Below are 19199 nucleotides of genomic sequence, written 5' to 3'. Positions count from 1 at the left end.
TCACATTCATATGTCCATACAAGGGGGCCGTACGGTGGTCTAGTGGTTAGCATGTTGGCCACACATTCCAAAAACATGCATGTTAGGTTAATTGGGGACTCTAAATTGTCCATAGGTATGAATGTGAGTGTGAATGCTTGTTTGTCTATATGTGCCCTGCCATAGGCTGGCGACCAGTCCAGGGTGTACCCCGCCTGTCGCCCGAAGTCAGCTGGGATAGGCTCCAGCAAGCCCCCGCGACCCTAATGAGGAAAAGCGGCATAGAAGATGGATGGATGGATGTTCATACAACAACACTGGAGGTAAGATGGGCTAAGTGTATTGGACATGACACAACAACAGTCACTGGGTAGAGAGAGCGAGGATCGAACTGACAACCTGCTCTACCTCCAGCCTGTCGGAATGTCTTAACCTCTCGCACGAGCTCAGGCTCAAGAACAAGACTTGGCCACTGAAGATCAGGCTGCCAAGATTCAAGATTCAAGAGTTTTATTGTCATATGCACAGTAAAACAGGTAGTTATACTATGCAATGAAATTCTTATTCTGTTCATTCTCCCAAGAAAGAAAGAAAACACAAGAAAAAGAATAAGAACATAAGAAACATAAATACCAATAAATTAAGCAACAACTACAGAAGAGACATTAATACAGATAAACAATACAAATAAATAATACAAATAAATAATACGACACATTCTTCACAGAAGTACAGATGATGTCTCAAGAAGTCTTTCCCTCGACAAATAAATAATACAAATAAATAAATAAAGTGCTATGAGTGTGTGCGTGTGTTGCGTGCGGCGTGTGTGAGTGCTTCGTTGAGAAGCCTGATGGCCTGTGGGTAAAAGCTGTTCGCCAGCCTTGTGGCCAAGGCACCCACAATGCTCCCACAGGGGGTGGGTCTGTGGTGGGACATCCTGTGTGGCTTTTTTGGGCTGGACCCGGCTGGGTCTCGTGGGTTGAAGATCCCTTCCCAGGTCCTGGCTCCAGGGTGAGGCCCCGATGTCCTACGTCTTGGCAAAGTGTGGTCTCTTCTTCCTGCTTTTCTGACTGTTTGACTGGCCCGTCCCCTTAGACCTGTTTGCCTTGAGAGCTCCTACCATGCCCGAACAAAATAGCTCCTAGGATCACTCAGGCACTGACACGCCTCCACCACGATAAGGTTGTGATTCTTGGAGGAACATCTGGATATAAAAAGGAAGACATGTCATGCTTGATTGGGTTCTCATTGCGGCTGTGGCCGGTGTCTTTATTAAACAATATTTCTCGATTTCCTTTTTTTTTTTAATTTGCTCTCCATCACATCAAAACAGCATCGAGAATGTCAATTTCCAAGACAAATATGTCCATACACAATAATGAATAATTTTATGTACTCAATTATCTTCATACAGTTGCAGTATGACCCATCAAGCCAAATTCACATTGAGGGATAATGGTTAGATTCACCAACACTGTATTTCTTGTGTTGTTGCACATTGTGATATTCATGCTTTAACAAGCCTGTCACTCACTTTGTTTACATTGACATTGTTTCAATTTCATATCACCACTTTCTGAACGCTTTTTATGTTTTCCAGTGAATTTCTATCCATAACACTCACGTAGAACACCGTAAACAGATACTCCTTATGCACTTTTAATAGATGCACACAAATAGTGAGATAGCTACTGTATACCAACACAAGTCACGGAGATTATCTACAACACATCATACTAAGGCTGCCATGACACACTTTGTACCCTAAAGTAAAAAAAACTGGCCCAATCATAAAAACCCCTTTTGTCAATGGGAAAACCACACAATAAAACACAAAATGTGCAATATTTTCTTAAAATTAGTGGGGGTTTCCCTGTATTTTGAAGGTAGAGAATAATATCAATTAGTAATTAGAGTCAATGGGACCAAATTGGTCGGAGAGGACTTTTTTGTTTGTTTTAAATTCAAGTTAAAATACGGGAAATGTAAACATTTGCACAGCAGGGCCAATTCCAGGAGTTTACCAGGGTTGACGTGTGCTCAAAACACCAAGCATCTGAAAACAGCAACATTTCCATAAACGGGAACAAAAAGGATGATACAAGTACATTCAGCAAATATGAACATTGCTTAAAACATAAATACCTCTAAAAAGTACTTTAGTAGGTATATAACCACATTGTGTTACACACACACGCACAACAATGATGTCACATGTTATATGTGGTGATGTTAGAAAGTTATTTCAAGTCCTGCAGCTTCATTTACCGCTGCTGTTCTCACCAGCACACTTGTGATTGTTAAGCTGGTACTTATAAGAGAATCTTTCACCACACACACTGCAACTCAACACTTTCTCACCAGTGTGTCTTCTCATGTGTTTTACAAGTGTCGCTCGTTGACAAAAGCTTTTGTTGCAGACTGAACAGGAATATGGTTTTTCTCCCGTGTGCGTTCTCATGTGTACAACAAGTGCTGTTCGGTCACAAAAGCTTTTGCTGCAGGTTGAACAGGAATATGGTTTTTCTCCAGTGTGTATTCTCATATGTATTTTTAAACAGTTCTTTCGTACAAAACCTTTACCGCACACCGAGCAGCTAAAAGGTTTTTCTTCAGCGTGCATTCTCATGTGCTTTTTCAAAAATTGCTTTAGTCTAAAACTCATTCCACAGACTGAACAAGAAAATGGTTTTTCCCCAGTGTGTATTCTCATGTGTATTTTCAACTCATATTTTTGTATAAAACATACACCACACACTGAACAGGAAAAAGGTTTTTCACCAGTGTGTATTTGCATGTGTATTTTCAAAGTCTGACTGAGTAGAAAACTTGAACCACACACTGAACACACAAAAGGTTTTCCTCCGGTGTGTATTCTTGTGTGTGCTGCCAAATAATACTTCCGGGAGAATCCTTTACCACAAACTGAGCACATGAATGGTTTCTCTCCAGTGTGTATTTGTGCATGTTCTTTCAAATGTGACGCCTTAAAGAATCTTTTACCACAAGCTGAGCAGGAAAAAGGTTTCTCTCCAGTGTGATATCGCGTGTGTATTTTCAGATCGCAATGGTGTTTGAAAGTTTTGTCACACTGAGAGCATTTGAAGCGTGTGTTGTCAGTGTGACATGTCATATCAGCTGCAGAGTCTTCATCATCAGTGTCAGGAGAGTGTGACGTTGTGTTGTCACTATCTGATAGTGGAGCTAAGAGGTTGTCTGCTTGTGATCCTCCACAGTGGTCTCCATCAGCTTCTGTTGTCATGTGTTGAGTTGAGCTGCTGCTTGGAGGCGCCACCTCTCTCTTCTCCTCACTTTCACCTTTGTCTTCATCATCTTCACTCTTCACAGGGACACCAATCACTGGGAACTCCTCCAGTCCTTGAAGATGCTCTCCTTCCTGACGGATGCTGTGATTCTCCTCTTCCTTTTTAATGTGGGGGGGCTGTGGCTCCTCCTTTTCAATTTTCATGTGTGGGGGCTGTGGATCCACTTCCTCTTTAACATAGGGGGGCTGTGGCTGCTCCTGTTCCACCCTGGAGCTCCACTCCTGCTGCTCAGGATGAAAACGCTCTTCACTAACGTCTGCAGGACACAACAATAAAAACACGTGCTTCAAAAAATTATCATAAAAGAGAGAATAGAAGACGTTTTTGAGTGACAGTGTGTTAAAAGTGTGTCGCTAAACAACCAATTACAACATGTTTTACTACGTGGTGTTCTTTTGAGTATCTCTACCTATGGAGTACATCAATCAACAGCCCACAACTCCCACATTGGAGACGAGCTACGAGACGCTGAAGGAAAGCCTGTTGCCTTTATGTTCTTTCAACATAATGGAGTGATGACAACGTTGGTTAGTGAAGGATGACTGACAACTAGGGGTGTAACGATTCCTTCACTATATCAGTGCATCAGTTTATATTCCTATGATTCAACTACATCAATCTGGGTTGTCAAGTTTCCATTCAGGACGACATGTATATCGATCGTTTTAAAAGGTAATCAATCAATTGAATCGATACTAGGAAATAAAGCATTGGATTTAAGCGCAGCAGGCTTTATACGGATGTATGTGTTTTCATAATACAGACGTTAAACGTTACTCGATTCAGTCTGCTTGTCTGTGACATCATCGACTTTCGGGTACATGGTGGTCATGGGAGTTGTAGTGGACCTGTGAAACACAGTTGATTCGTTTCTTCGTCTTACGCCGAGTCATACGTCAACGTCGCCGCCATATTGGATGTGGCAAGAGCCAGCGCGTTGGAAGTGTACGACTCGTTTTACTGCCCAAACCAAATCCTTACCCAAAATGTGGTAAGACTTAACAATTACCTTTGAAAGTATTTGGCCCATAGACTGCATGATTTGGCCATTATAACATAATTTTGAGAGCATCATTTGCTGACGTTGTGGAAAACACTGTATTCCCGCGCAAAATTCATTCATCGTCATCTCCCACAATTTTCAGCCATGCTCGTATACACGTAAGCACATACATGAAACATGTGAGTCATGAATGTGTATCCTTGACACACACGCATACACAGGCACACACAGTGCTGGCAGAACAAATGTGGAGTGATGAGAATAAGAATGTGGGATATTTGACATCGCTTTGTATCAACAAAGATGTGACTGACTGTGACTGAGTATGTGGAACATAAACATGAGTTATAATATGTTCATTCGGCCCGTACAGGTGAGAAAGTTTGAACACCTAATTGAAGATACCATACCACATTCATTTGTTGAGGAATTTGCATAATGCCCCTCACCTGTTGGTGCAAAGTGCAGGTTTGGATTGCACTATTTAAAGTAAATAATTCATCAAGGCAAGCTATACCACCCTCTGTTCATCCTGATTTTGTATTGCATTTTTTGTACGCATTGATAATTTATTCTTACATATGACAACATTATTAATAATTTATACCGGATTCCCTTACAAAAAACAACAGGAATATAGGAAACATCACTGTCCAGTATCCAGGTATTTATTTCACACTCACAGTGGTTGAACTTTTGGCTCAAAAGTTACTGAATCAATTTAAAGTTAGTGAATCCTTTCGGATGAAATCGTTCCAAAGGAACCAATATCGTCCTTGAATCGTATCCGCAACCACAAATCGTGATACGAATCAAATTGTTATTAAAACGAATCGTTACACCCTTTACTGACAACAAATGTTTAGTTTCACTCTGTGGAGTATGTAAGTCGGAACCAGGTCAGCGACTAGCGACAAATCTCATGAAAAGACTTTTGGAGACTACAAAGGGATTTAGAGAGGCAAAGATATCGACGTGTGTCTTGAAGTTCAAGAACACAGGAATTTGTCTTCTACATGGTGGCTTTATAAAGTGTCCGTGGGAGAAAGCTATGTATAGGTTTCACTTTGGCTTCTCAAAGCACATAACTGTGGTGCATTCAAGGACCGACAAACAAACAAGTTTGTATGTACTTCTAAACATTGTTGTGCTTTTCATGTTTTTTTTTTTTTTTTTTTTTTTACTATTCCTCTCTCCCACAGCGTCCAATAATTATAAAAGAAAAATAAATTTGGATGTCACTTGTGAGGATGGACTGACAGGAGCTCTGCATCAATTTTGAAGCGATCCAGGAACCAGGAACAATACAGGAAAATTGATAAACAGCATGACGACATGAAATCCTAAAAGCCCCTGTCGCACAAAGCACAAATCAGCGCGAATCAAGCAGAACCAGCCTGAGTGAAAAAGTTTCTAAATTTTCACCACATTCGGGAGAGGATGTGAAAACCCTAAGAATGCCGTTCATCCGGCTCCTTTTTTCCTTGGCGGCATTACGTGATGTGAATTGGCGATGCGTCAATGGTGAGTCAAGTTTCAGTGAGCTTCTTGGGTATCAGCACCTCTTTTCGCCACCTATGCACTGTCCATGCCGGCAGCCACTGGTGGAGTTAACTTGGCTCCTTTTTTCCTTGGTGTATGAAGTCATGTGACTAAGGCAATGTTTCAGCGGCAGCTGGCTGCGTTTTTTTTTTACATGCAATCAGAATATTTGGAATGTAGTTGGATAGTTGTTGTATGTAGTTGTAGTTGGACCGTAGGATTATTTAGAATGCATTCAGAGTGCAATTAGAATACCTTTCAAATGCCGTTCAATATTTTTTCACTTCGAATGCATGTCCAAAGTTTTTAGCAAGCTCAAAACGTTTGGGTCGGCCACAATGGGCCCTAATATTTGGAATGCACTTGAAATTTTTTAGAATGCACTTTAAATATCAGGAATAAACCAGGAATTTTCATTCGAATGGCATTTTGGCTCATTCCACCTCTAGTGGGACTAGGGTATAAGAAAACACGTTAAGGCATTGAGGAATGATAATACATCACTTCATAAACAAATTGATGGGCTGGAAGGAAAAAAAGAATGCATTGAAGAAGCAAAATTATGACATCATATCACAAGTGATGTGTAAGATTGATGATTTAGAACAGTACACACACAAACAATGTGATTGTGACTGGGCTCCACATTACAGGCAGGTAACGGAGGAGGAGAACAAGACAAGGTGGCTTCAACAAAGCAACGGGTGGCCAACTTTCTGCAATCAAAGGGGGTGGAGGTGGATGTCAGCAACAGAGATATGTGCATACCAATGTCTGGTTGAAATAACAACATCATCATAAAATTCACCAATAATAGGAGTGTAAAGGTGACTAGGGGTGTTATTTCATGTCTAGAGGACTCCAGTAATGCTAACAACTATATTTAGAAGACTGTAAACAGGTTCTCTATGCCATAACTACAAAAATATTCCATTTATAAATATTAAATCCTACTTTGTTGAAATTCACTTATCTCGGTCGGGTGTGGCGCCAATTAACCAATTATTAGTACTGCTACTAGTACCAAGACAGATCACCCCAGGCCACAGTCAGTCAATTGGTGGATATGCCAGAATGCAACCGAGACGCATGCTATTCCTGAACCCACTGTCAGGCTGATCATTTACTTTGGACATTGAACGTGTGCTGTACATGGCTATTCAGGTGGAGGTGCAAAATAAAGGTTCTGGCATCATGACTATAAGGAAAACTGTTGTCCACTCTCAATGAAAATTAACCAGAAAAGCAATCCCCGGTGACATAAAATTACACTCAAATCCTCGGAATTTACAGCTGCTTCAAATTGGAAAATATTTCAGGAAATTGAGCTAAAATGGGTTTCTCCTAGTACCGGTAATTTTATAAATAGAATGTTTTGGCTTAAACGATATATTCCAAGAATAAAAGTAACAACAAACTCTTGAAATTAAGGACATAAAATTGGCATCAGATGTCACCAGATTGCAGGAAATGAGGTCTAATTTTAAAAATATTTCTGGGGGAGGGCCCACAGACCCCCGTCTCCATTTCCAGCGCCTCGGCCCACACCCCCCCTTTTCAAAAAAGCTAGATCCGCCCCTGACATACACGACCAAGGAAGGACAAGATATTCCGTGGTCAAATACGTCATCGTTATTGTTCAAAACCCTCATTCAGTGAATGTAACTATATTGTATTTTCTATAACGACAAACATAAACAGCAACAAATAGAAGACGTATTAAGACGTGAGAGGACGACTAACCTGTTCTGCCAGACTCCAATGGAGGCTTCAAAACGGCGTCCATGGTTGACGTTGTCGTCCTTTCTGCTCTTTCGTTCGAGAAAATTCCTCCTCGTATCCTGCAATCGTTCTTTCTTACACTACAGATACTTCTTCGCAGTTAGTCGAGTGCTTCACAATATCCACTCCCATATAAAATAGGTACAAAATAAAAAACCGCAGTAAGAACTATTTAAACGAACCATCTTGCAGCAGCCCCTTTTCCACTTCCGGCAGACAACACACAGCTATCAAGTTCTAGCATCACTGCCTCCCTCAGGTGAGGACGTGTCATTGCACCCTTGACCCATAAAGTGTGTAGCGAAACTTCAAATAAACGTTATTATGCCTTTAGACTGAAAAGCAGGGGTCTCACACTCGCGGCCCACTACGACCACGGTGTCAACACAAAAATGGAAAAGGAAACAAAAAGAACAGCAGGGGCGTTGAGCCTTTAAATATTTAAAATTCCATATAAAAACTGCCGTGATTTTCTGAATGTAAAATAGTTGAATATTGCATATTTACAAGCAGTGGCTATAGTCCACTGCTGATGTTTTAAATACTTGACAGTTTGAAACAGTAAAAGCAGTTAATTAAAAAATGCACGGTTTGTGTTTTTTATACTTTTATCATGGTATCAAATTAGTATTGAGAATCGTGGAAATTCACAGGTATTGCTATCGACAGCTGAAATTCTTCTATCGTCACAACCCTACACACAACATACAGTATGTGGTGATGTTAGAAAGTCAAAAGTTATCAAAGTCTCGTCAATTTATTTCAAGTCGTGCAGCTTCATTTACTGCTGCTGTTCTCACCAGCACACGTGTGATTGTTAAGCTGGTACTTATAAGAGAATCTTTCACCACACACACTGCACCTAAACACTTTCTCTCCAGTGTGCGTTTTCATGTGTCTAACAAAGTTTGCTCGGTCGCTAAAGCTTTTGTTGCAGATTGAACAGGAATATGGTTTCTCTCCCGTGTGTGTTCTCATGTGTGCGACAAGTGATGGTCGATGACAAAAGCTTTTGTTGCACATTGTATGGTGTATGGTGGTATGTATGGTGTTCAAAAGTGTAGAGAATAAAAAACATGATGGACGCTATCATCTAATAAACACCCTCTTGCTAACGCTTCCCCTTATTGCCTCCCTCAGGCAAGGATGTGCCATTACACCCTAGACTTACATTTCACATCACTTTCAGGAAACGTTCTGGCCCCCGTTTGCACACACATCGTACTTTTAATGTTTGAATATTTTCTTAAATAATTCAACAGCATGACTAATGTACTTGCCGCCATGACTGGCACCAACCACAGCTCCGATCGGCTGCCTCAGCAACGGAGGCACGGAACACGGGCCCATTCGGACTCGATATCCTTGTCCTCCCCTGGGACCCAACGGAAGCTCTGCCGGAGGATTGAGTTGAGGACTTGACGAATGGGAGACTCCGCCAGACGTTTCCAGCACACCCTCACGACACATTTGGGTCTGCCGTGTCTGTTCGGCACCCTACCCCGCCATATAATCCGACTCATCACCAGGTGGTGATCATGACAGCTCAACCCCTCTCTTCACTCGGGTGTTCAGAACGCCAGCTCACCGCCTCTCCCCCGTGGCAAATCCGGAATAACAAGGCCCAGCCCCTCTCGAGGAGTTTGGTTCCAGAACCCAAACTGTAAGTCAAGGCGATGGCTCAACTTCTAGCATCAACTCAGGCTCCTTCCTAACCAGAGAAGTGACATTCCATGTCCCAAGGAAAAACATAAAACACTAAAATCATACTATTACAAAAAGAACATTTGTGAATATTATTTAAGGAGAGAGTTGAAATATTTGGAAAAAAAACTGCAAAAATTGTACAAACAGAACAAAGACTGAAGTTGATACAAATAATCCGCTTTGCCATTTATACCACAAAACTTGAGATGCAGTTTATTTTCCTGAAATATATAACCTCTAATCATATCCATCAAAGTGACCCGTGCATCCTTTCATTTTTCCTTATAAGCCCCTTGCTGGAAAAGGTTGGACACCCCCGCCTTAGCTGATTTAGAGTCAAAGACTTCCTAATTTGAAAGAGAGAAACTATCGGTGGCATAAAAGTGAACAACCACTCCACACATTTTGACAAAACCCTGGGGCGCTCCTGAAGGGAAAGAACATAGACCATGCAAGGTGTACACACTGAGTTCTAACTGACAGGTAGTTAGAAAAGCAGCCCATTTTTATCAAGCGAATTGAACAAGGTGGTATGATCGCCGGTGTCCAAGGCCTTACACAAATCAATAAAAATCCCTGTAAACAACTTTTTAAAATCAAAACACTCAATGACATTAACTACTTCCATCTATCCATTTTCTATGCCGCTTCTACTTAGTTTTTGGAAACCAGTTAAGCTCAGCAAAGTTCCCTCCTTTCAGCAGGGGTGGTCGATAGAAAAGTAGACATATGTCAGACGCTTATGTTGATCATTTTAAGAAAAACAGCACCGTCTAGACCCAGACATTTGTCTGTTTCCAACTGCTTTGGGGCTCTGCAGACGCCAGCCTCAGTCACTGGTCTGAAAACAAACGAGGCAGTTGAGGGAAGCAACGAATGGGGTAGACTGCCCATTCTCAATTCATGTTGTTTCACGGGTGGAATGCAATCTCATAAACCAGATGAAAAAAATGTTTGTCGAAGTAATTTGGGATTTCTGATTTATCCGTAACAAATGGTTACATTAAGAAGTGTCTTAGACACAACATATGTGGTGGTGATTGTTAGAAAGTTAGTTACCTAAGTCTGGACAGTTTTAGGCCTGCAGCTTCATTTGCTGCTGCTGTTCTCACCAGCACACTTGTGATTGTTAAGCTGGTACTTATAAGAGAATCTTTCACCACACACACTGCAACTAAACACTTTCTCACCAGTGTGTCTTCTCATGTGCACTTTCAAATTTTGATTTTGTACAAAACTTGTACCACACACTGAACAGGTGTAAGGTTTCTTTCCAGTGTGTCTTCTTGTGTGTACTTTCAAACTTGCGTTCAGAGAGAATCTTTTACCACAGATTGAACAGCAAAAAGGTTTTTCTCCACTGTGTGTTCTCATGTGTGTTTTCAAACAATGACTCCGTGAAAAAGCCACACCGCAGACTACACAGGTAAAAACTTTCTCTACAGTGTGTGTTATTGTGTGTCTTTCAACATTTGCCTTTCGAGCGAATCTTCTACCACAGATTGAACAGGAAAAAGGTTTGTCTCCAGTGTGTGTTCTTGTGTGCATTTTCAAATTTGACTTTATAGAGAATCTTTTACCACAGATTGAACAGGAAAAAGGTTTCTCTCCAGTGTGCATTCTGGCATGATCTACCAATTTTGGCTTCTGACAGAATCTTTTACCGCAAAATGAGCACTTGAATGGTTTCTCTCCTGTGTGAGTTTGCATAGTATGTATTTTCAGACTACTACGGCGATTATAAGTCTTGCCACAACGAGAGCATTTAAAGCATGTGTTGTCAGTGTGACTTCTCATGTGTCTTTTCAGATTACGACGGTAATTATAAGTTTTGCCACATTGAGAGCATTTAAAGTGTGTGTTGTCAGTGTGACATGTCATATCAGCTTTAGAGTCTTCATCATCAGTGTCAGGAGAGTGTGACGTTGTGTCGTCACTATCTGATAGTGGAGCTAAGAGGTTGTCTGCTTGTGATCCTCCACAGTGGTCTCCATCAGCTTCTGTTGTCATGTGTTGAGTTGAGCTGCTGCTTGGAGGCTCCACCTCTCTCTTCTCCTCACTTTCACCTTTGTCTTCATCATCTTCACTCTTCACATGGACACCAATCACTGGGAACTCCGCCAATCCTTCAAGATGCTCTCCCTCCTGACTGATGCTGTGATCCTCCTCTTCCTCTTTAATGTGGAGGGGCTGGGGCTTCTCCTCTTCCTCTTTAATGTTGGGGGGCTCTGGCTCCTCCTGCCCCATCCTGGAGCTCCACTCCTGCTGCTCTGGGGGAAGATGTTCTTTGCTGACGTCTGCAGGACACAAGAAGACGACTGTAGAAAAATCCAGTTTTGCCACATGATGCACTGTCCCGCACCAGCATATGTACCCAAAATTGGGAAATTAAACTTAGATCACAAGAATTAGAGAGGAAATGGTGTTGTTTTGGTTTATAAAAACAAAGTGTCTGATTTGTGAAGCCTTTATTCTATTTGTGAAAATACACTAAAAGTACATTTACATTTTTTTTCAGCATCTAGAATACAGTAGATCTGGTCCAGTTCAAAAACCACTGGACCTAGACTGCGAGTTGAAAACCTCTATGCCTACACTTCTCATATCCGGACTAAATTAAACTACAGACCATGAAGATTCATAAAAAACCCAGTGTTTGATTTGTGAAACCTTTCTTTTATTTGTGAATATCCAATAATGGAACATTGAAATGCTTTTTTCCAGCATCTAGACCAAAATGTGCCTTTATTGCATTTACACAAATAGAACAAATGTTGCACAAATCAGAAACTTTGTTTTAATGAACTTTCAGGTTCTATAGATTGAAGATTCAAGAGTTTTATTGTCATGTGCATAGTAAAACAGCAGTTATACTATGCAGTGAAATTCTTATTCTGTTCATTCTCCCAAGAAAAGAAAGAAAACACAAGAAAAAGAATAAGAAAATAAGAAACATAAATACTAATAAATTAAGCAACAACAACAGAAGAGACATTAATACAGATAAATAATACAAATAAATAAATAAAAGTGCTATGAGTGTGTGCGTGTGTTGCGTGCGGCGTGTGTGAGTGCTTCCTTGAGAAGCCTGATAGCCTGTGGGTAAAAGCTGTTTGCCAGCCTTGTGGTCCTGGACTTCAAACTCCTGTAGCATCTGCCTGACGGTAGGAGTGTGAATAATGAGTGTTGTGGATGTGTGCTGTCCTTGATGAGGTTGTGTGTTCTGCGTAGGACTCTAGATTTATAAATGTCTTGTAGTGAGGGGAGGGCTGCCCCAACAATGTTCTGTGAGGTCTTGATCACCCGCTGGAGTGCCTTCCTATCACGTGTTGTACAGTTACCGTACCAAACAGTGATGGAGGCTGTAAGGACACTTTCCATAGTGCATCTGTAGAAGCAACTAAGGATTTTGGTGGACACGCCAAATTTCCTCAGTCTTCTCAGGAAGTACAGTCTCCTTTGGGACTTCTTCATAATTTGTTGGGTGTTGTGAGACCAGGTGAGGTCCTCGCTGATGTGTGTGCCAAGGAACTTGAAGGTTTTCACCCTCTCCACCTCAGTCTCATCAATAAACAGGGGTCTATGCGGCTCCTTTTCCCTTGTTCTTGGGTCGATGATCATCTCTTTAGTCTTATCTGTATTGAGAAGGAGATTGTTATCACGACACCAAGCTATGAGGTCCGCCACCTCTCTTCTGTATGATGTTTCAACACCACCAGTGATCAGTCCGATGACTGTAGTGTCATCCGCAAATTTAATGATGCTGGTGTTGTTCTGGGAGGACACGCAATCGTAGGTGAAGAGCGTGTAGAGGAGCGGACTCAGCACACACCCCTGTGGGGTCCCAGTGCTCACAATTCTTGAGCTGGATGTGCGATTGTGAACTCTGACTGACTGGGGTCTGCCTGTGAGAAAGTTAAACACCCAGTTACAGAGGGAGGGTGACAGTCCACGTGTGAGGAGCTTATTTGTGAGTTTGTGGGGGCTGACTGTGTTAAAAGCAGAGCTATAGTCTATAAATAGCATTCTGACGTATGTGTCCTGGCCCTGTAGGTGAGAAAGGGCTGTGTGGATGGCAGTGTTGACTGCATCATCAGTGGACCGGTTCTGGCGGTATGCAAAACGTAGAGGGTCCACAGTTGCTGGGATGCTGTTTTTGATGTGGGTCATGACTATCCTTTCAAAGCACTTCATTACAATAGGAGTGAGTGCTATAGGGCGATAGTCATTTAAGCAGGTCACGTTGCTCTTCTTGGGTACGGGCACTATGGTGGTGGACTTAAAGCAGGTTGGTACAAATGCTTCTGCAAGCGACAGGTTAAATATGTCAGCAAGCACATTAGCTAGCTCTGATGAGCAAACCCGAAGTGCACGGCCTGAGATGTTGTCTGGGCCTGCTGCTTTTCGTGGGTTTGTTTTGTTCAGAACCCTGCGCACATCAGCTGATGTCACCATGAGAGGTGAGTCCTGTGTGCTCCCCAAGTCCAGCCACCCTCTCTGCTCATCAGGAGTTTGGGTGTCAAAGCGGGCGTAGAACTCATTCAGCTCGTCTGGAAGTCTGGTTTGGCTGGACGTGGCTACGCTACTCCGCTATCGATAGTCTGTGATGTGCTGGAGCCCCGCCCACATGCGCCGAGGGTCTGAGGTGGAATAGTAGCCCTCCAGCTTCTGTCTGTACTGTCTTTTGGCCTCTCGTATGGACCTCCTCAGGTCATATCTGGCCTTTTTGTAGTCCTCAGTGGTGCCCATGACAAATGCAGTCGAACGAGCACCTATCTTAGCCCTTACATCAAAGTTCATCCAAGGCTTTTGATTAGTGTATTTTCTGTAATCCTTGGTGGTGCTAACAGTCTCTATACATGTGCTAATGTAGCCAGTCACAGCAGAAGCATATTCATCCAAATCAACAGTACAATCTTCCCTCCCCGCTGCAGTTTTAAACACATCCCAGTTTGTGCAGCCAAAGCAGTCCTGAAGTACTTGATCAGTTTCTTCATTCCACACTTTAACAGCTGTACTTACAGGGGGAGCTTGCTTGAGAAGTTGTCTGTATGTTGGATAAAGGAATATGGAGATGTGGTCGGCCTTTCCAAAGTGGGGTCTTGGAACAGCCTTCAAAGCACCTTTCATGTTGCTGTAAACTTGGTCCAGGATGTTATTTTCCCTTGTGGGAAAGCTCACATGCTGGTAATATTTGGGGAGAACAGTCCTGAGGTTGCAGTGGTTGAAATCGCCAGATATAATGAATACAGCGTCTGGGTGTTTGGTCTCGTGTTTATCAATGATGTCATGCAGGAGGCCTAGTGCGTTAGCGGTGTTAGCTCATGGTGGAACGTAAAAAGCAGTTAAATACACAGCGCTAAACTCACGAGGCAAATAAAAAGGTCTGCATTTCACCATCAGCAGCTCAATGTCCTGAGAGCAGTGCTTTTCCATCGTCTGTACGTCTATGCACCACTGTTTGTTTACGTAAACACAGACGCCGCCACCCATGTGTTTACCAGACACTAAAGTCCGATCACCCCGATACGCGGCAAATAGATTAATCCAGTCCAGATTTGAGGAGTGTAGGCACAGTGGTTTTTGAACAGCGCCGGGTCTAATATGGTCTACCGGCTGAAAAATACATACATGTTACATTATTGCATTTTCACCAATAGAATATAAGTTTCACAAATCAGGAACTACTTTTTTAAGAACCTTCATTTTCTATAGGATAATGTAGCCCAGATTTGAGAAGTCTTGGTGCAGTGGTTTTCCAACTGGACCAGTCCTCATATGGTCCAGATGCTAAAAAAAAAAAAACAGAAATGTACCTTCATTACATTTCCACTAACCAAATAAAAGTTTCACAAATACAATAGTGTCAGCGAAAGGAAATGTTTTAACTAAAATATCTCAAATGTTTTCACAATAAGAGTGTCACAAAAAACTGACAATCGGTGCATGATGACATGCACAAGTACAAAATTTAACACGCACAAATCAGACTAGTGACTCGCGATAATCGCCCTGTCGCACAGGTTCCATTGAAAAATGAATGGACTAGAGGTGACGTCGCCTCCCGTGTGTGGCGCGCATTAAAGTTAGTCATGGCGTCCCACAGGGATCCGTGCTTGGACTAGTACAGAATGGAATTTCAAATCCTCCACCACCACTGTACCTTCAAGGAGTGTATGACTTTGGCTCAAAATGGCAACAATGTAACCAAAACAAGACAAAAACACACTGTATTAATGAATACAAACACAGAAGATATCGACAGAAATATCGAGGTCATCACGCTCGTACCAATCCTTGGATGTCCATGTGAGTGTACATCAAGGCAATGGTCCTTCACGGAGAAAAGCTTTTTATGAGTAGTCTTAATGAACCAATAGAAAGCCTATAAACATGAGCTAGGACTACTAACCTGCTCTGTGTAACACAACTTCAGGCTTCTTGAAAACAGCGTCCAGTAGTTGACGTTGTCGCTCGTTCTCCTCTTTTGTTCGAGAAAGTTCCTCCTCGTACTCTGCTATCGTTCTTTCCACACTACAAATATTTCTTCAGGAGCTTCAGTTAGTCGCTGATTCACCAACACTCTCAGCATTTGTACTTTACACTCACACTTGATGTCTGCTTAGCGATGGGTTGCTCACTTCCGCGTCTCTTTGTCAGCAGCTAGCATGCTAAGCTAGACCGAGAAGCTTCAAAGTTCACTGAGACGAGCGTGTCTTAACAATAACTACCATTCCTCACGAAAAATATGTAGCAGCAAGAGAACACACGCGGCAGAATCTCGTCGTCTTGCTAAATTTTTTAAATAATTTCGACGCAATCTTTATGACAGTCGTCCAAAAGAGCCACCAACGCATGCGTTGTATGTGGCGCTAACTTCCGCTTCTTTCCTATAGCAGATAGCATGCTAACCTGGCCGGAGACGAATTGATCCTGAACGAAAAACGCATGTGTTGAATATTATTCTTTCACATGAACCAAATGTGTACACAATTTAACAAAACATGATGGACGCATGATAGGGACTAACAAACAACATCGTCAGGAACTTAAGTTAATATGTTTTACTACTTATTTCCCGATGCATACCAATACTTTTATTTTGAAGGTTGCATTAACGGATATGCTTTTAGTGTGAAAACAAACGGGAAAACGACATTCATTATATAGTAATGGTTAGAAAAGTGCCACTGTTAAGACAGTTAAAACAGTCATTCAAAAGTAAAATAGGATCAAACAGAGTTAAAAGGAATTCTAGCGCCACTTAAACGTGTGACAAAGAAAATGTCTTAAGTTATTTAATTTTGCACATAAATGTATAAAAATGTATAGTTCGGATTGTGTATCTAGATGATCATTTCACCTGTACACTTATTTAGCTCTTATGTTGGTTATTGGAGCCACGGATGTTTAAAAAAAGTCCTTTGATCATCACTTCCGAACCTTGATTTCAACTCAACGGCTCCATTTCCCCTTTCCTTTATTGACACCATAGCCATTTCACTCTAGCATACTGCCCCCTTTAGGTGAGGAGGTGTCATTACACGCTTGGCCGAGCTCTTCTGGTATTGTGGTCACTTTCAGGAAATGCAGGACGACCTGGACGTCATAGTTTTGGATTGAGTGTGTTTTAATAATTTTTGATAGAATTGAACAGCTTGATTGATGCACTTTACCAACTACCGACTACCTCACCAACAGACCACAGTATGTGAGGCTCCGTCACTGCGTGTCTGACATGGTACTCTGCAGCACAGGTGCCCCTCAGAGTACGATGCTCTCCCTTTTCCTCTTCACCCTCTACACCTCGGACTTCACACACAACTCCCCACAGTGTCACATCCAGAAGTTCTCCGATGACACAGCCATTGTTGGTTGTGTTTCGGAGGGGAATGATCTGGAATACAGGACGGTCATCAGGGACTTTGTCAGCTGGAGTAAGCTTAACCAGCTGCAACTCAACACCAGCAAGACAAAGGAGATGATCATTACCTTCCAGAGGAAAACATCCCACTTCACACCGGTGAACATCCAGGGAGCGGACATAGAGTTGGTCGACAGCTACAAATTCCTAGGTTCAAGATTCAAGATTCAAGAGAGTTTTATTGTCATGTGCATAGTACAACAGCAGTTATACCATGCAATGAAAATCTTATTCTGTTCATTCTCCCAAGAAAAGAAAGAAAACAAATGAAAGAATAAGAACATAAGAAACATAAACACATAAACATTAGGTGTTCACCTTACCAACAAACTGGACTGGTCCGTCAACACCCACGCCCTCTACAAGAAGGGCCAGAGTCGCCTCCACCTGCTGAGGAGACTGAGATCCTTTGGTGTGTGCAGGACTCTCTTACGGACCTTCTATGACTCTGTGGTGGCCTCAGCCATCTTCTACGCTGTGGGCTGCTGGAGAGGGGGCAGCACGGACAGGGACAGGAGCAGGATCAATAGGCTGATCAGGAGAGCGAGCTCTGTCCTGGACGGTCCTTTGGACTCCGTGGAGGAAGTGGGGGAGAGAAGGATGTTGGCTAAGCTGACATCCATCATGGACAACACCTCTCACCCGCTACATGACACTGTTGTTTCCCTGGTCAGCTCCTTCAGCAGCAGACTGTTACACCCACGGTGTAAGAAGGAGAGGTTCCGCAGGTCCTTCATACCGACCGCTATCAGGCTCTACAACACCTGAACCATTTTGTATTTCACTATGTCTATGCATTGCATGCATTGTCAATGACTATGCATTCTTTACTTGTGTACATACTTGTGTATCTTGCTTGCTGCTGTAACAGATGAATTTCCCTGCTGTGGGATTAATAAAGTACTACTACTACTACTTTACTGTCTCTGATAAAAGCATGCATTGTCACTCTACCTTTATAGCTGACATAAAGCATCCTTTCCATGTCACAAAGAGACGCCGTGTCTTCATTGTCACTTCACGCTGCCATCACACATTGATGCAGGTGTGCAGTAATTAAACGTAGTCATAGTCGTTACTGGCATCTTTTCATGTCACATTCCTCCAAATTGCTCTCTAAATAGGCCCTAAAAAACACATCTTTAACACTGATATTTCAGAGGCTCAGTTATATAAATATAATATAAATATTATATGTATAGTTATATAATGTAAATATTTTGACGATTTAAGAAGAAAAGGATCAAGATTGATTGCAGTTAGCATGATTTGCTCACAGCTATCAGCACTTGTAACTACCGGTAGTTCATTTCAAGGAATTTGTACCCCTCGCCTATCTGAGTTAAAGTTGAGGGAGTCAGCTAGCAGTTCTGATCTTGTGTTCGTGATGTGTAGTCAGTAAAGCACCAAATAGTTCCATTTTCCAGTATCGTCAACAGAGTTCCTGCCACGGAAGCCCTCCCCAGTCGACAGCAAGAGGAAAACAAACAACACTTAAGTCAAAAATTTTTTTTAAAGTAGACATAACAAAAGTTATCGGTTATTGATATCATATCAGTCTCGAGAAGTAGAAAGTTATCAGTGTTGGTTTGAAAAAAACAGATACAGTCAAACCTGTCTATAGCTGCCACTAAAGGGAAACGGTAAAAGTGGCCGCTATAGGTAGGTGGCCTTATAGACAGGTTGGCGGCCATTTTGAATTTGTGCGCGCACATATTAACGTGTCTGTGATTAGAAGCTTGTTGTGTTTGCAGATACATATAATTATACTGTTACATGTTGACCAATAGAGGGCACTGTGGGACTGCGGATAAAAGAACTACTAGGCTTGTTATTCTACACCACCCACAGAACAAAGCTGTGCTACTATATATACAGCAGAGTGTCATTACAGCTTTAGTTCATCAGGGAGTGACAGGAAGTGACGGTGCGA

The 19199-nt window shown here is 42.1% G+C and overlaps 2 protein-coding genes across 4 annotated transcripts; both read right to left on the bottom strand.

Moving 5' to 3' along the window:
- Positions 1 to 296: 296 nt before the first annotated feature.
- Positions 297 to 7947, bottom strand: LOC129179091 (gastrula zinc finger protein XlCGF52.1-like). 2 transcript variants are annotated; one of them, XM_054771925.1, is made up of 3 exons: positions 7597 to 7947; positions 6470 to 6569; positions 297 to 3564 (listed from the first exon to the last, which is right to left on the bottom strand). In XM_054771925.1, the coding sequence occupies exon 3, from the start codon at positions 3449 to 3451 to the stop codon at positions 2243 to 2245; it is 1209 nt and encodes a 402-aa protein (XP_054627900.1). In that variant the 5' UTR covers positions 3452 to 3564; positions 6470 to 6569; positions 7597 to 7947; the 3' UTR covers positions 297 to 2242. The 2 variants fall into 2 exon arrangements, with proteins under 2 accessions (XP_054627900.1, XP_054627899.1); XM_054771924.1 differs by lacking the exon at positions 6470 to 6569 and having other exon boundaries at positions 298 to 3564.
- A 312-nt stretch (positions 7948 to 8259) lies between these two features.
- Positions 8260 to 16254, bottom strand: LOC129179100 (zinc finger protein 239-like). Of its 2 annotated transcripts, XM_054771941.1 has the most exons (3): positions 15755 to 16254; positions 15043 to 15132; positions 8260 to 11639 (listed from the first exon to the last, which is right to left on the bottom strand). In XM_054771941.1, the coding sequence occupies exon 3, from the start codon at positions 11587 to 11589 to the stop codon at positions 10432 to 10434; it is 1158 nt and encodes a 385-aa protein (XP_054627916.1). In that variant the 5' UTR covers positions 11590 to 11639; positions 15043 to 15132; positions 15755 to 16254; the 3' UTR covers positions 8260 to 10431. The 2 variants fall into 2 exon arrangements, with proteins under 2 accessions (XP_054627916.1, XP_054627915.1); XM_054771940.1 differs by lacking the exon at positions 15043 to 15132.
- Between the last annotated feature and the right edge of the window lie 2945 nt (positions 16255 to 19199).

This window comes from Dunckerocampus dactyliophorus, chromosome 3 (genome assembly GCF_027744805.1).
Source record: "Dunckerocampus dactyliophorus isolate RoL2022-P2 chromosome 3, RoL_Ddac_1.1, whole genome shotgun sequence".
Classification (NCBI taxonomy): domain Eukaryota; kingdom Metazoa; phylum Chordata; class Actinopteri; order Syngnathiformes; family Syngnathidae; genus Dunckerocampus; species Dunckerocampus dactyliophorus.
This window is presented reverse-complemented; position numbering and strand designations above follow the sequence as displayed.

Bases quoted from the DNA above. Each gene is read 5' to 3' on its own strand.
- LOC129179100 (XM_054771941.1), bottom strand. From the start codon at position 11,589: ATGGGGCAGGAGGAGCCAGAGCCCCCCAACATTAAAGAGGAAGAGGAG.
- LOC129179091 (XM_054771924.1), bottom strand. From the start codon at position 7,639: ATGGACGCCGTTTTGAAGCCTCCATTGGAGTCTGGCAGAACAG. The intron at 3,565-7,596 runs GTTAGTCGTCCT...TGTGTCCTGCAG, and splicing joins ATTGGAGTCTGGCAGAACAG to ACGTTAGTGAAGAGCGTTTT.